A 16,214-nucleotide genomic window follows, 5' to 3' on the forward strand; every position below is an offset into this window, starting at 1 on the left:
TTAGCCATTCATGATCAACGTTCTGGTATTTTTTGTCAATAATTAGGTGCCATTTTCTATACAAGTATGCCATGATTATCAAAACGGCGAAAAATGTTCTAAAGTAAAAGTTGCAAAGATCAATAAATAAAGGAAACAAAAAACAGGTAATTTTGACTCAACAAAACACTACAACAAACGGTATTCTCAATTTAATCCTACATAGGCGGCCAACTTCTTAAAACGGGAGTTTTACAGATCAAAAAATCGAATGAGTTTACTTTATAAATCATATTAAAAAAATGCTTTCCCCATTAAATACAGGGTATTAAAGATTGACCAAAATGTTAAAAATAATATTAATTGAAAACAAGTACGTGTATGCACATACACACTAGATAAAATTCTATAAAACTGCTATCTGGTATTAAGTGTGTAGGTAATTCATAAAGGTCGAAAAATACCCGCGAATGAAAAATAAACCCAAACCCCCTTGATATTTTAAAAAGGAAATTAAAAGTATATAATATAAATAAGTAGAAATAATTGAGATGGAATAAAACAGACTAAACTAAAATTGCTTTTTCACGTGGTCATCCACACAGTTAAGTGCTAATATTTCGCTTGTTCTGATTATTTAACGGTTTTGAAACAGCAATTTTAGTTTTGTCTGTGTTAACCTACTTGAATTACGTATGTCGTTTTCGTTTTTGAAATATTTAATGAATGAACACTTGATTGACAAATTTTGGAAATCCGAACTTCCACATAATGTACAAAACATTTTCACTTCGACCGACGAAAAACTCAGCTCGGCTCTGATTTTTAGTAAACTGAAATTCAGTTTCGGATTGTTGATTGAATTTCGGAAGAAAAAAGTCTCAATTTGTCTACACTACTCTACTGACTTATATAACAATAAAAATACAAAATTTTCCAATGATTGTTTTCATTACTACTGCCTGTATGAAACATTTTGAGATAAGTAAAAATTAATTTAGTTTTAACACACGAAGATCACAAACGAAAAATAAGTCTGTGAAAATATCCTACCTTTAAAAAACTTGAAAGTAGAGTCCTTTTACTCTACACCCTGTTATTTTAGTAATAAATATAATGAATAATTTGTTTTTTATTGCAAGTTTGGTTAGAGGCCAGCAACAGAAAAATTATCTGCAAATGAAAAGGGTTTCAAATAATTATGAATTATAATTAATTTCCTCGCACCCATGAATTTCGTGTTTGTAGTTTTTTTTTAATTTTAATTATGCAGAATGTGACCTTCATTATTAAAACATACTAAGAAAATTACAACTTTAAACAACGTGTATTAATTATTTTTTTGCGAACTAGCTATATATAGGCCGATTTACGGGGAAAAAATATAGGCTTAAGTCCCGTATCAACGACGGACCGCAATATGCTTTAAAGGAATCTCAAGATCGTTTATTTCAATCGTAATTGTTTTTGCCACAGAATTCGCCGACGTTCATGTTGTTCGGAAAACAATAATCTAATGCAATGGGGAAAACAATCTAGAATGAACTAGGGCGAAAGGGCAATGTATATCTGGGACGTGTTGTAATAAAGGTCTGTAATTTTAAGTCCTTATCAGTACGACTGTTAATTGATATTTAAAATTTCAACATGCATAGCCGTTATATTATTATTAATGGTTACATGGCAATTCCCAAATTAAAATAGTGTATTGTAAACATTCTTAATTTTCTCATTATTTTCGAATTACTCTTAGCAACAGTCCTAGTCCTTAGTCATAGTCCTATTATGAAAATACTTGCTTGACAAAATTTTGAAAACCAAAATCTGGTTTAATTGTTTCTGTAATTTTGAAACGCGATTATTCGAAAATCCTTGAACCAAAAGCAACAAAGTAGTAACTAGAAAAGTGCCATTTTCCCATTTAAGATTCTCAGGGTGACATCTACCCCTTCTAAGGGGTTGAAACAAGGAGGCTGAAAATATTAATTTAAAGTGTCCCCCTTACAAATAAAATTTACGGGTCTTTCCGAGATTTTTCATATTTTAAACTGCAAGAAAGTTATTAAGAGTGGGAAGTTTTTAAATTGACACCCGGTGTACTAAACTGGGACATGTAAAACAACATCATGTTTCGACCGAAACCTATTTGGTAAAAAACAATTGATTAAACTGAAACATAAACATAAAATAAAGTATCAACGATAATGACCACAAATACTGAGATATAATTCACCAATGAAAGTAGCGCAATTTATCAGAAGTGCTTCGCTAATCGACGCACATAATGCCGATTTGAGTCTGCGGCATTGGACATGGTCATTCCAGTTCGTCAATAGTTTATGTGAAGTTGCCGATCGAAAAGAAAATTGGTTCCGTGGGAATTTTAAATGTAAGTATTCATTAGTAATACATGGAAATGAGCAGTCGACAATCATAAAAAAATTATCACTAGCCTAATTACAGAAGTTCTGTAATTAATTCCTAGAGAAATTGAACGATAAAATAATAATAATAAGTGAAAAATAAAATACATTAGTCCTTGAATAAAATGCACCAAAAACGTATATTCATAGTCCGAATTAAATATCCGTAAACTATCTTTGTTTATTATTATGACCTTCTTACTCGAAATGGTTTAACCCTTTGACACTGTCTTTAATTAATTTTGTTGTTGTGTAAACGTTCTCAGTAAACTTTCGTTTTAAGCAACTATTTTAGGTATAGATTTGTAATATTATATTTGTAATATTAATTGATGCCGGTTTTATGCCTAACAAATAAGTGCACGTTCAGTACAACCAAAGTTATAATTTCCACGCTAACTGGTAAATATTTAATTAGTTGTACTTATTATATTTCCAGTTGTAGTAAAGTTGGACAAAAATTAATGGCGTGAGTTTTTCCAAACTAGACGTTTCGATAAACTCCAACAATTAGCAATAATTTGAGCACTAATTTGATTTACAACCAGCGGCAACTTGAAAGAGAAAGATAATAGTTGTGGTCTTGAAGTTTTACAGAAAGTAAAATAAAAATTTGTAATAAAAAGTTAAAACAGAACGTAAAATAAAAATTAATTAAAATGCATAATAAACGCATTACCTTAACGGTATCGCAAATTATTTAATTCTTTTCAAAATCTAAAGACACTTGTGACACACATGTTTAGAGTTTAGGGAAATTTCAAGAATATTTATTTATGTAAGACTTGGGAAAAAGGCAACTTCTATCATTGAAAAATATTAAAAATCGGTTTTGTACACAATTTAAAAGTTCTAGAATTATTGAAAATTAAGTTCGATAAAAAACTGTTAATCGTTGTTTTGAATTAATCACAAATGTAAATATTATTAAAAATATGTGAATTTTTAAACACTATTTCCCTCTGGCAGGAATTTATGGCTAGTAGCTCAAATTAAAATTTCTACTTAATCAAAATTAAATCAATCGCATTCCATTCAAGGATTTCTCAAATTTGCACGACACTAAATGACACATACATAATATTAATTAATAGTTTATTAATTAACGTTGCAATTTTTTGCAACATTGTAAAGTAATAAATGTTAACTAAATAAGAGTCAAAATATACTGATATGAGTAAACTAATTTCCACCATCATACCCAGTTCATACCACAATACATATTTCATAGAATAATGAACTTTTGCGACAGATTCTGGTCAGATCAGATTTTTTGCGACTTAGAATCTGGTTTGAGACATAATTGTGTAGTAACGAATCAAATGGTTTAATGTTACTTTTAATTCTTTATCGGCTTAGGTAACTAAGGAAGACATAAACCATGCATTTTACTCTCATTGCTTGGAGCACCAGTTTCATTGGTATGATAGCCTGTGTTGCTCCAACCTCTACCACTACATCAACATCTTGGCCTATAACAACACCTCCGACTCCAACAACACCTCCGACTCCAACAACACCTCCGACTCCAACAACACCTCCGCCTCCAAAAAAACGCTGTGGATATGAGGCAAGAAATGTTACTTAAAAAGAAACCTTAACCTTCTAAGATTCGGTAATATTAACATGTTCTAGTCGTGCCATCCAATTACTAAAGGAATGATAAATGTACATATTGTACCACATACCCATGACGATGTCGGGTGGTTAAAGACTGTTGACCAGTACTTCTATGGGAGTAAGTAAAATATTAATTTGATGTAAATTGTCAATAAATTAAATCGGAAAATAATTGAATGCTAGAGCACAAAGTACAGGATAAAAAGCCAGAAATTTAAATTGTGCCTAATCTCTTGCCAACAAGCCAAGCTCCAAGTTTGATAACAGTTATTATTAACATACTGTTCTCTTATTTGATTATAGATCAATAGCCCATGAGATATGCAAACAATATGGTTTATTAACTGTATCTTATTACTATTGTTGATACAGATATCAAAATCATTTTTCTTGTATGTTACTTACATATTCGCAACAGATCAATTCAAATTTAATTAATTAGGTGTTATTGGCAAATGGTAGACTTTGATTTCTATTGGAAATTTTTGAAAACACCTTTTGAATGTCATAAGCCAATAGCAAAGTAAAGAAAATCGACTATGTAATTCTCAGACAATAAATTCGAATATTTTTCTTGAATTTTTTTAGAAGTAAAAAATCGCTACATTGAAAAGTTTTTTATAATGAATAAGATTGAAGAGCGTTTTCAGCAAAAGTACGCGAAGAAGCGTTTATATAAGACGCGTTATTTTCTACAAAAAAAAACATTTTAGAACTGCAACAAATTTCTTCGACAAGAGAACTGCAATAAGAATAGAGAAAATACTACTTGGCTACTTTTGTTTTTCTTATGAAATTTTGGAAAAAATAAAAATGTTTTGGATAATATTAGATCAGAAACGAAATATAATCGAAATTGAAAAATATGACAAATCCCAATAATCAAATGATTCAAGCACAAGAAATTGCACAGGAAAGAATGTAGTGGAAGTATGTACAGGATGGATACAATTCTGTACTGATTATTGAATGTATTAATTAAAATTAAAATTAGTTAACACACCCTATAGATAATCGGTTAAATCTCAAAATTGAGCAATTCGTTTTAAACAAATTCATGACTGCACATTTGGAGAATTTCAAACAGTTTCGTAAAAAATTATGTAAATGGCAAATGCGAATAAGGTGATTTGCATTTTCTGCTTAATGCCCAATTTGAAAATTAAAGAAATAATTATATTTGGATGAATTCATACAGACATGAGAAATATAAAATTATTTAACAGAAACCCAAAAGTGGACAAAATATTGTCATTCATTTTTCATAAAATGTTTTCCGAACATCAGGATAAATAAATCCGATAAATTTAAATGGTTGGCGGTTTCTTACCTACATAAGATCACCAGAACTAAATGGAGCATGTATGTCTTATCGTCGAATGATAATTCCACAATGAACAAAAACAGAAAGACAACGATAAAGGAGAGCATTATTGAAGATACGAAGAATACAGAAAAATACAGAGATAAAAAGACTGAGCATCCATGTAAACCTTACAATACCTACAAAAATTGACAAATAGAAATCCATTAGATTTTAAGGTGGTCAAACAGAAGTAAAATCACAATCATACAAAGCAGTCGATCAGTGAAATTTCTGATGAAAAAAGCTGAAAAATATTGCAGCTAAAAAGGAATAAAAAGAGCATATCTGTTAATAAATGAACACTATTAGTAGAAGAACAAAATAATGAAAAAATCAAGAAAGTTTTGAGAAAATCGCCAATTCGAGATATAAAATCAGATAAAGTACATGAAGACTGAAAATTTGTATTAAAAACCTGATGACGAATTAAACATGAATGAAATTCATACATATATATACGCGGCATATGATGATAGATATTAAATAAAACCATAAATATGGAAATGATTGATTTAAAATGAATAAGATGACGATTAAAATATAATAAAATAAATAAAGCCCGTAAAATAATGAGTGAACACGTGATTTTGAAAACCATAAATTATAAGTAAACAGACAGATTTATCATGAGAAATGTAGGGACGAGCAGCAAAATAACAGAACAAGAGTTGGACGCAAATAAACAGGATAAACATATGATGATAAATAAAATACAATATGTTGGTAAATAAAAGAATAAACAAGCAGGCGGAATAGAAGCTGACACTAAAAGAATATAATAACAGACAGAAGAAAGATCTTGATTGAAGTGGTCAAGAAAACGGAGTGATTAAAGCGTAGAAAGTTATTAGAAAAAAGCAAATCCCAGATATTAAATCAGATAAATTACATGGAGACTGAAAACTGCCATGAAACGACCTGATGGCGAACTGAAGATGAATGAAAGATCGTATATGCGCATTTACCATATGATTAAGTAGAGTCATACTTATGCAGAATAAATGAAACCAAAAAATTTAACATAAAAATACATAGATGAATGGTATCGGAAAACGAAGTCACTGACATACGAACGACAATGAAAACGATAAAGAGAAACACGATTAAATAATCAAACAACCCCAGTACGGACTGGCTGCAAAAGAACAAGAATTATGATATGAATGATATGAACATATAGCGACAAAATGATGATATAGATATGAATAAAGAAACAGGCAGAATAAAAACAGACACCACCAACCAAAATCATTTAAAATGAATGAAGGCGAATGATTAATGCCATTTTCCTTTGAGTAATTACATACATTTTCAGATGACATAGTAGTCATTATGGTGAGCTTGTTCTATACGAAGTACGCAATTACAGCGCTCCGGAGAAGCTTTTCCGCACGTTCTAGCTAAACGATTTATAGAAATATAATTTCATACCATTCTTGCAATTTTTTCTTAATACACGCCACGATTTATGCAAATAATGTTAATGTCTCCTATGAAACGTCTCTTTTCAGGTAATACCAGAAATCAGAATGCAGGAGTTCAGTACATTCTAAATACTGTTGTCGACTCACTTCGTAAAGACAAGAACAGGCGGTATGTATCCATTCAAAAAAAAAATAAAAAATAACCAGGCCTAGTTTCGACTGGTCGCTAATTACTATCCGGTATATTTCAGATTTATTTACGTTGAAACAGCATTCTTCTGGAAATGGTGGATCAAGCAACATGACATCGTAAAATCGAGGGTGCGCAATCTGGTCAACAATGGCCAATTAGAATTCATCAGTGGAGGTTGGAGCATGAATGACGAAGCAACCACGCATTATCATTCGATTATCGATCAAATGACTTGGGGCTTACGGTGAATATTCTTCTGAAGACTTGCTCGATAAGCATTTGTCCACTTAATTAATGCTGCAGAAAATTAAACGACACATTTGGTGAGTGTGGAAGACCTAAACTAGGCTGGCAAATCGATCCGTTTGGTCACAGCAAGGAAATGGCCAATATATTTGCTCAACTCGGGTTCGATGGCGTGCTATTAGGGCGCATTGACTACCAAGACAAACAGTATAGATGGCAAACTAAAACCCCCGAAATGGTATGGAGAGGAAGCGAAAGTTTAGGTAATTCTACTCCCGTTTATTTTCGCAACTTGTAATGATATTTAAAAAAAATGTAGGTGAAGCCAGCGAAATATTTACTGGCGTGATGTATAACACATATGGACCGCCTCCCGGATTTTGCTTCGATCTTCTTTGCAGTGATGAACCTTTAATTGATGATAAAAACAGCTTCGAATACAATGTTGACAGCCGAGTAAATAAAAAACAATCGGCTTCTTTCCCCACATGTTTTGATTTGAAACAATTTTTAGGTGAATGACTTCTTCAGATATCTGGATAACGTCACCAAGGTCTACAGCACTAACAATGTTATAATTACAATGGGAGAAGACTTTAATTATCAAGATGCCGAATCTTGGTTTGTTAACTTAGACAAGCTGATCTAGTAAGAATTGTTAACACCCATAAGTGTAACAAAGAGATGTGAGATTGCAATTATTTCAGTTATGGAAATCAGCGCCAAGCGAATGGTTCTAAATACAACCTCATCTACTCCACACCATCTTGCTACGTAAAAGCGATTTATGATGAAACTGAAGGGAAAAACGCTTGGCGTCTGAAGCAGGACGACTTTTTCCCATATGCTTCTGATCCGCACGCTTTTTGGACCGGGTATTTCACGTCAAGGCCCGCTATTAAGAGATTTGAACGATATGGAAACAACTTCTTACAAGTACGTATCAGGAATAAATAATCTAAATTTAGTTTTTCTCATTAATATACGAAGTACTTAAGTACCTTCATTTTACTCTTCACTAATTACTATTATCTAGTTATTCAAATGAGTTATGCCCTCTCGCGTATTATACTGGTTATAATAAATTGTGTTATTGAACCAGAAAACATTGAGGATATATTAAATTGGTCGTTTCAGGTGTGTAAACAATTATATGCATTAGCTGACCTGGGGCCTGAAGATCGAATTGATTTAAATGCTTTACGAGAAGCGATGGGTGTAATGCAACATCATGATGCTATTACAGGAACTGAAAAGCAACATGTGGCCTTCGATTATGCTCGCCACTTGCAAAAGGGTATCGACGAATGCGAAATTATTACTACCGCTGCTATTAGGTAAGGCTGACATAATTAAAAGCAGAATCAATACAGTTTGGCTGAAAAATTTCGAGATTTACAGAAATTAACATGCCTGGTAATAAACATGGTGTGAACCTTTAATTAAAATCAACATCAGCGTTTGTAAAAAACAAAAAAAATTACTTCTTTACAAAGTTTAACACCCGGTAACCAGACAAATGCTTTGTGTTTGTATTGTTGCGTTGTTGCTCCTGCTACCCCTAAATTGGGTGATTAATTTAATTAATAGTTTATTGCTTGCAATGCGCTTTGTCCTTAGAATATAAATATCTACATTTTTGGAGTTTTTCAAATACAATTGTGACTATTGCATGTTATTTTTACAAAAAAAAAATCCGTTGAATCACAATGTTACTTAGTCGAAAATCTAAAAGTTCTGAGAATTTTTCTTCAAATGTTTAATTAGGACAGCAGTCTTCAGAAATTCAGAAGAATGCTTTTGATATCTACAGGGAATAAACTTTCTATGTGTAATTTTGAATCAGTATCTAATAATTAATAATTACTTACAACTGATATTTTCCCGCGAGTGTCTACAGTTTATTGTACAACTATTTTGCATCCGCTGTATGTTGATACATGCATGTATCTGATCTGATCTGTTGTATCCGCAATTTATAAAGTTTTAATTTTTACCTGTTTGGTATATTTGTCTCCTATTTGAAACAATATTGCTAATGTGACTAATTAATTTAACATTTTCAGAAGGCTGAAACATATTTTTTATTTTCTAATATCCGACTACGCATAAATAATAGATAGAGAACAAATTCAATTAAAACAACATTAACGGCAAATTAAATGTTCATATGAAATATCAAACACGGGTTGAGTGTTCTGAAGAAATTGAAAATACTTTATGATCTATAAGGTTCAATTCCAAGTAAAAACTTTCAAATATTAACAAGCTTTATCAAGAATGAATATTTGAACACAGTTAAAATAATTCTAGACATGCTTTATATATTCCACAGTCTACACATGATTTTTAGTACAGATAAATTTTAATTTTTTTAAGAAAAATTTTCAAGACATTTAGGAATCAAAATATGTATTTACAGTTGAAAACCCGAATTGAAGAAACTTTTGAATTCCATCCATATTTTTCTCTTTCTGCCTTTCCTAATTTTCTTTTTTAAGCTTTAATTTTTCTAATCAGATTTTTCCAACGTTAAAAAAATATCAGAAGCTGCGAATTAGACGCGGCTACTCAAAACGTAATAACTGATAAGCTATGAAATACAAATAAATTAGAACAATACAATTTAAAACTTTAAAGAAAGAATTGGGGTAAAAGTGACCCATCCGAAAAATTAAGAAAAAATCGATTAATGTTTAAAAATGAATTCCGTAATTCATGAATTGAAAACGTTACAAGCAATTTAAAATGAATGAAACATTGTACGTATCTAATCATTTAATTGCTTGCATAATATAGATTTGCTGAATTTTGAATTGTCCATACGAAAGCCAAAAAAGAAATACTTAGAATTTAATACTGTTTTATGCAATATTTGTACCTTCTGAAGTACCAAACATATTTTAAAGCATACATATGGCCGCATTTAGGAAATTTAACGATTCAAAGTCGTTGTTGAAAACGGAACGACTTTCCAAATTTTTTTAAAAATTTTATTAACTTTTTATGTTTTATAGCAAACTTGTAAGCAAAACAAATCCTCTTTTTAATGAGAGTACGCTCGATTTACTGAAAGTCAACACTTGTCCATTATTAAACATCAGCCAATGTGCAGAAAGCGAAACTACCAACAAGCAATTCATTGTTACTGTCTACAACCCGCTAAGTAGAAATGTAGACAAGATCGTACGACTGCCCATTCTAGGAACTGGCTATTCTGTACACGATCGTGTTGGTAAAATAACTGCAAAATATTCACGGTAGTTGAGGTTACCAAAATTGTATTTTACTTTTTAGGTGAAAATATCACTACTCAAATTGTACCAATACCAGAGTTTGTAAAAAAAATTCCTGGGCGTACAAGTAAAGCGGATTATGAACTCCTCTTCATAGCCAGAGCCTTACCTCCGCTTGGATGGAGCTCTTACGTTGTAACTGATATTTCTCATCTTCAAGACCAGCGAGAAATGCCTTACGAAAACAGCGACTCAGTAGGGATTATTTCCAGTCAAAATCAAAACTTTTCTTAAATGATGTTTTCAGGAAAGCGAAGTTTTCATAGATCCAAAAACCGGCCTGATTACATCGATTGTGGTGAACGATGTGAGCGTACCAGTAAGTCAGAACTTTTACTATTACAACGGATTTGTTGGAGATAACGACGACTTTCAAAACCGATCTTCCGGAGCGTACATCTTCAGACCTGATGGACCAATCGTGAAAATATCTGAGAAAGCAAGTTATAAAATATATTCAGGAAAAATTGTTTCTGAAGTGCATCAAGTGTTTAACGAATATGTTAGTCAAGTTATCCGAGTGAATGCTATTGATAACTATGTGGAGTTTGATTGGGTCATCGGGCCGCTGCCACAAAAGTAAGATCATCTTAAGTATTAATGTCTGTCATTAATAGTTTTATTATTGGATAGTCAACAACGAGGCATTGAAGTGGTCACCAAATATACTTCCACCCTCAAATCAGACTCGATTTTCTACACCGACTCAAATGGAAAAGAAAATCTTAAGAGAGTTAGAAACTTTCGACCAACATGGGAGCTGAACGTGTCAGAACCAATTGCAGGCAACTACTATCCCATTACTTCACAAATTTCCATTCGAGATGAGGATGCAGATATGGATTTGGTTGTTCTTGTGGATAGAGCGCAAGGAGGCTCAAGTCTTAAAGATGGGGAAATTGAAGTTATGGTAAAAATCCCTCCAAATCAAAGAAGTCTCTTGTTTCATTGAATCTTGCAGCTTCATAGAGTCTGTTTGCACGATGATGCCTTTGGAGTGGGTGAAGCACTAAACGAAACCGCCTTTGGTAAAGGCCTGGTAGTAAGAGGGTCGCATTATGTCACCGTAGGACACAGGCAAACCAACAACAGTTAGTTTTCTTATTAATTTATTCAACAAATGATACACTTTTAGTGTTTGAATTACTCACACAATTTATTCTGAACAAACCTACTTGAGTGGATTGGTTTGGACTTAATTCGATTTGAACGGAAAAATGTTTTTTCAGTTACTTGCGTCTTCCAATGCCGTAAAGCCAAATTTTTTATAACAATGAGATCGTTAAAAAGTGTTTTTTATATAATAAGCATGAATATAGTGTAAACAAATGGCGTACACGATCCCAAACAGTTAAGACGAGTCGGTAACAAAAGTTAAATTCTTAGTAGTCCAAACAAGGTTACAGTTATTGGCAAAATAAAAATTAGGTAACAGTAATTTTTTTAAGCAAATTCAAAATAAAGTTGAGAATCAAAACTATAAGATAATCCTAAGCATTGATTTAAGAATCGCATAATCCAGAAAACTAGAATTGTAGAGGATCATTCAAACTATGCAAGATAAAAGATTAACCGCAAACTTTTTATTAATTAAAACTAAATTACTTGCAAATTTATTTATTTATGAACTGACATTTTACAAAATATATAGTATTTATATAATATGTATAATGTACAGAGAGTCTCTGAACAGCACACTCTGTATCTTTGAACGAAATCATAATCAAAGTTGCGTTATGCTAATCGGAAAGTTTCTTCATACACTATAAGTAAGTTCAATTATATTTAGCATCATTAAAGTCATCGAATAAAGCCAACTATTCCTTTTAGTAGTGTTGTTAAGTCAACTAATCCTCATTTAAATAAACACTTATTTAAGTGAGGCAAAAATACACCGCAGAAACCCTAAATTTTCAATTTCCTGTATAATAACAGAAAGAAGAAGAGAATAATAATAACTGAAAGCGTTCCACTAAACCTCCTCTAACATTAAAAGATTTGAATTTTATGGAAATATGCGAAAGAAAGTTATTATACAGGGTGATTCACAACCTTATGGTTTGTTAAAACAAATCGAGTTTCCATTTAAGATTATTTTCTCAGGTCCATGGTTCACATGATACAGGGTCTTAAAATTTATCCGTAGCTAAGGCGAGTGGTTGTGAAAATCTACAGGGTGTTGTTTTTTCTAGAGACATACCCCCTTTTACCCCAACCAACTTTTTGATGGTGCGCCACTGATTTCAATCGAACACATTTTTGCATTACCTGTTCAATTTAAGAATTTTCTGTTCCCTTGCAGTTTTTTCGTATCTGTCTTCGTTTTCGAGTTATTTGCACAAACATAAGTCCATGTAAGGTTTCCGGGTGATTTTCTATGATTTTTTTATAAATGTTTTTGTCTTTTTGTTCATATTTTTTTGTGAAAGCTTCAACTGCAAGTTGAAGTTAAAATAGGGATGGCTGACGAGTTAATTTAATTTACAATAATTGGGGTTTATCGGCTGTAAGCTAATACAAATAAAAATAAACGAAAATGTAACAAATATTTCAATTTATTATGAAATAAATTTTTACATGGACTTATATTTGTGATCAGACATACAAGAGATCAGAAAATTTTTAAATTGAACAGCCAATTCAAAAATTTGTTCGGTCGAAGTCAGTGGCACACCACAAAAAAGTTCAGGGGGGTAAAAGGGGTACGCCTGTAGAAAAAAAAACACCCTGTCGATTTTCACAACCAGTCGCCCTGCTTACGGGTAAAGGGTCCAAACATTAGCCTACGTTAAAAATGTGAGCAAAATATCTCATAAACTGTAGGAGCCAAAGAGAAAATTTAAAAAAAATTTAAACTTTAACACCTTGCATCTCGTGAACCACGAGCCTGAGAAAAAAAATTAAATGGAGACTTGACTTGTTTTGAAGTTCTCTACAAGCACCTGCTCGGTGTCCATAAGATTGTGAATCACTCTGTAGTTTATTATTCGGAAACCATGTAACAAGAAAATTAACTCTGCTTATGCTGTAAATAATAGTTTTTGAACTAAATCAGCTTAAGTTTAGTGTTCTGTGTAGCATAAAGCGTTTAACCTTACATGCAAAAAAATATAGTCATTTTTATTTTTAGGTGAAGGAATTGCAGCTATTACAAAAGATATTGCCCAAAGACGACTTTTGGATACATGGACCTTTATTACACCATTCACTAATAATGATGAAATTTCTAATTATTCGCAAGTATGAAACCCAATTGCATTAAAATAATACAAATATTACTAACAAGATTCGTCCAGTTTTCAGGACTTACACAATCTCTTCCACGCAACGTGCAGATTTTGACTTTAGAGCCTTGGATTGGGTTCAGTTTCCTGTTGAGGCTCGAACATGTATTCGAGAGCAATGAGGACGCGGAATTATCACAGCCTGTAGTTGTACCACTTGCAGTAAGATCTGCTTTACCAACCGGTTTGCCACAAAAAAATTGATTGACTTCCTTTCAGAACCTGTTCACTCCATTCGAAATACTATCAGCGGAAGAAACAACATTAGGAGCTAACCAATGGTTGAAAGATAGCAACCGTCTCCATTTTGCTACCAATGGGAGTCTAGAAGACTTGCGTTATGAAGACTACAACATTGTTACAGACTTCAATTCAGCAGTTCCAAAACTCTGGACAGAAGAAAATATCAACAATCGCCTAACAAGAAGCACCGTTATAAATGCTTTTGACGATCCGTTGAACATTACCTTGTCAGCTGGGCAAACACGAACTTTTATTATACAAGTAAATAACAAATGATAACTGATTGTGATTTACAATTTTATATAATGTATTGAATAAATATTGCGAACTCAGAATATTTCTTGTTAAACTTCGTTTTCAGGAAATAGTTTCATTCCTTTGATATCAATCGTTTTTTTTTTCGAAGAAACATTTTTGGCAATTTTAGCAGTAAATGGAATATAAACTGTAATATTTTTGCATGTTTTATGGACTACCAGAAGGCGTTCGATAGGATAAAGGAATGTGGGCATGGATGATAAATATCTAAGCATCATCCGAAACCTTCACTATTGGAATCAGTTAGCTACTATTAAAATTAATATGGAAGAGCAAATCGACACAGTAAACATTCTTTGAGGAGTTATCTTGTCACCGCTCATATTTAGTCTAGTCCGAGGAAAACTTTAAAGAGGCCCTTGAGAATGCCGAAATAGGAATTCTGCTGAACGGATGACGAATGAACAACATCCGGTACGCAGATGTAACTGTGGTTTTCACTGACAACATAAACAACTTACAAGAACGAATGAACAGAATAAAGGACGTCAGCAGTAACTATGGCTTAGAAATTAACATTAGCAAAACCAAATTAATCGTAATCAGTAGAGAAACTGGAGAAAGATACGACTTAACGATCAACAACACACCAATAGACAGAGTAACACAGTTCACCTATTCCTAAGAGAGATAATCAATGATAATTGGGACCACACACAGATCAGGTGCAGAATAAAGAAAACAAGGGCCACCTTTGGCAAACTGTTTACAAGTCACGACCTCAACATCGACATCAAAATCAGACTCCTCCGATGCTGTATTTTCTCGATTCTTTTCTATGGGACGGAGTCATGGACATTAACCGAGGCAACACAAAAAAACTCGAATCCTTCGAAATGTGGCTTTACAGGAGGAGGTTGAGAATATCATGGGTGGACAGAGTCACCCACAGAGCAGTGATGGAGAGAATGAAAAAGGAATTGGAAGTAATCAACACCATTAAGTGAAAGCTTGAGTACCTCCGACATATTATGAGGAACAAAAGCAAATATCAACTTTTAAAGTCCGTCCTCCAAGGGAAAGTTTCTGGCAGAAAACCACCAGAAAGAAGGAGAATATCATGGCTTAAAAACTTAAGAACGTGGTTCTCAAAAACTACTATTGAGCTGTTTAAAGCAGTCGTGAACAAAGTCATGATATCCAGGATCATCGCCAATATTTGGAATAAATATTGGCATTTCAAGAAGAATATGTAAAAAATCTTTATTGTATGTTTTTACACCATCGAGCAAAAAAACTCTAAAACAATAATGTCAATAACTGGAAAAGTAAAAAAGGCACGACGAAAGCCCAAAAGAGGGACTAATTTATATTTATTTTTTTTAAATAACTTGACTCGAATAATTTTCGCTCATATGTTTTTCTTGAGCAGAAAAACTTCATCATCTTCAGTAAAAGCACCTATTTAGGTCTGTGGGTTTTCGGTTAATACATGGTGGCAAAAATAAAACACTATTTTTTCATTGGCCCATGAAAACTACACAACATCAGAAAAACTTTATTTTGAAAACTCAAAAAGTTTGAATAAAAATCACGCGAATAAGCCACAATAAAGCCCACGTATTTCTGATGCTTCAGAATTGAATAATAAGTTTCGACTATAATTTCTCGGTGTATGTTTTTACACGATCGGTCAAAAAAACTAAAAAATAATTAAGTTGAATATTGGAAAAATAACGACTTTAGTGGTTATTTTTCCCCAAGCCCAAGTGTACTCGACGGCTCAGAATTCAAAGGCAAACTGCGATCTAATTTATATTTCTTTTTGAAAATAACTTCCAACTCGAATTTCTCGTTTCCATGTTTTTGCACGATCGCCCAA

General features: G+C 32.5%; 1 protein-coding gene across 2 annotated transcripts; it reads left to right on the forward strand.

The window, feature by feature from the left end:
- The first annotated feature begins 2,231 nt into the window (after positions 1-2,231).
- Positions 2,232-14,409, forward strand: LOC109534472 (lysosomal alpha-mannosidase). 2 transcript variants are annotated; one of them, XM_019900157.2, is made up of 18 exons: positions 2,232-2,368; positions 3,762-3,972; positions 4,038-4,140; positions 6,900-6,981; positions 7,064-7,249; positions 7,309-7,514; positions 7,571-7,707; positions 7,766-7,899; positions 7,959-8,187; positions 8,389-8,588; positions 10,269-10,486; positions 10,549-10,742; positions 10,795-11,126; positions 11,181-11,457; positions 11,509-11,638; positions 13,678-13,787; positions 13,844-13,993; positions 14,051-14,409. In XM_019900157.2, the coding sequence occupies exons 2-18, from the start codon at positions 3,784-3,786 to the stop codon at positions 14,348-14,350; spliced, it is 3,177 nt and encodes a 1,058-aa protein (XP_019755716.2). In that variant the 5' UTR covers positions 2,232-2,368; positions 3,762-3,783; the 3' UTR covers positions 14,351-14,409. The 2 variants fall into 2 exon arrangements, with proteins under 2 accessions (XP_019755716.2, XP_019755717.2); XM_019900158.2 differs by lacking the exon at positions 2,232-2,368 and adding an exon at positions 2,787-2,804.
- The last annotated feature ends 1,805 nt before the right edge of the window (positions 14,410-16,214 follow it).

Source organism: Dendroctonus ponderosae, unplaced genomic scaffold (genome assembly GCF_020466585.1).
Source record: "Dendroctonus ponderosae isolate FM_Combo_2020 unplaced genomic scaffold, Dpon_F_20191213v2 Dpon_F_20191213_21, whole genome shotgun sequence".
In the NCBI taxonomy this organism is placed as follows: Eukaryota; Metazoa; Arthropoda; class Insecta; order Coleoptera; family Curculionidae; genus Dendroctonus; species Dendroctonus ponderosae.

Excerpts from the sequence above, each read along its gene's own strand:
- LOC109534472 (XM_019900157.2), top strand. The coding sequence starts at position 3,784 with ATGCATTTTACTCTCATTGCTTGGAGCACCAGTTTCATTGGTATGATA. Across the intron at positions 7,250-7,308 it reads CAAATGACTTGGGGCTTACG|AAAATTAAACGACACATTTG; the intron begins GTGAATATTCTT and ends TTAATGCTGCAG. Across the intron at positions 7,708-7,765 it reads AATACAATGTTGACAGCCGA|GTGAATGACTTCTTCAGATA; the intron begins GTAAATAAAAAA and ends AACAATTTTTAG.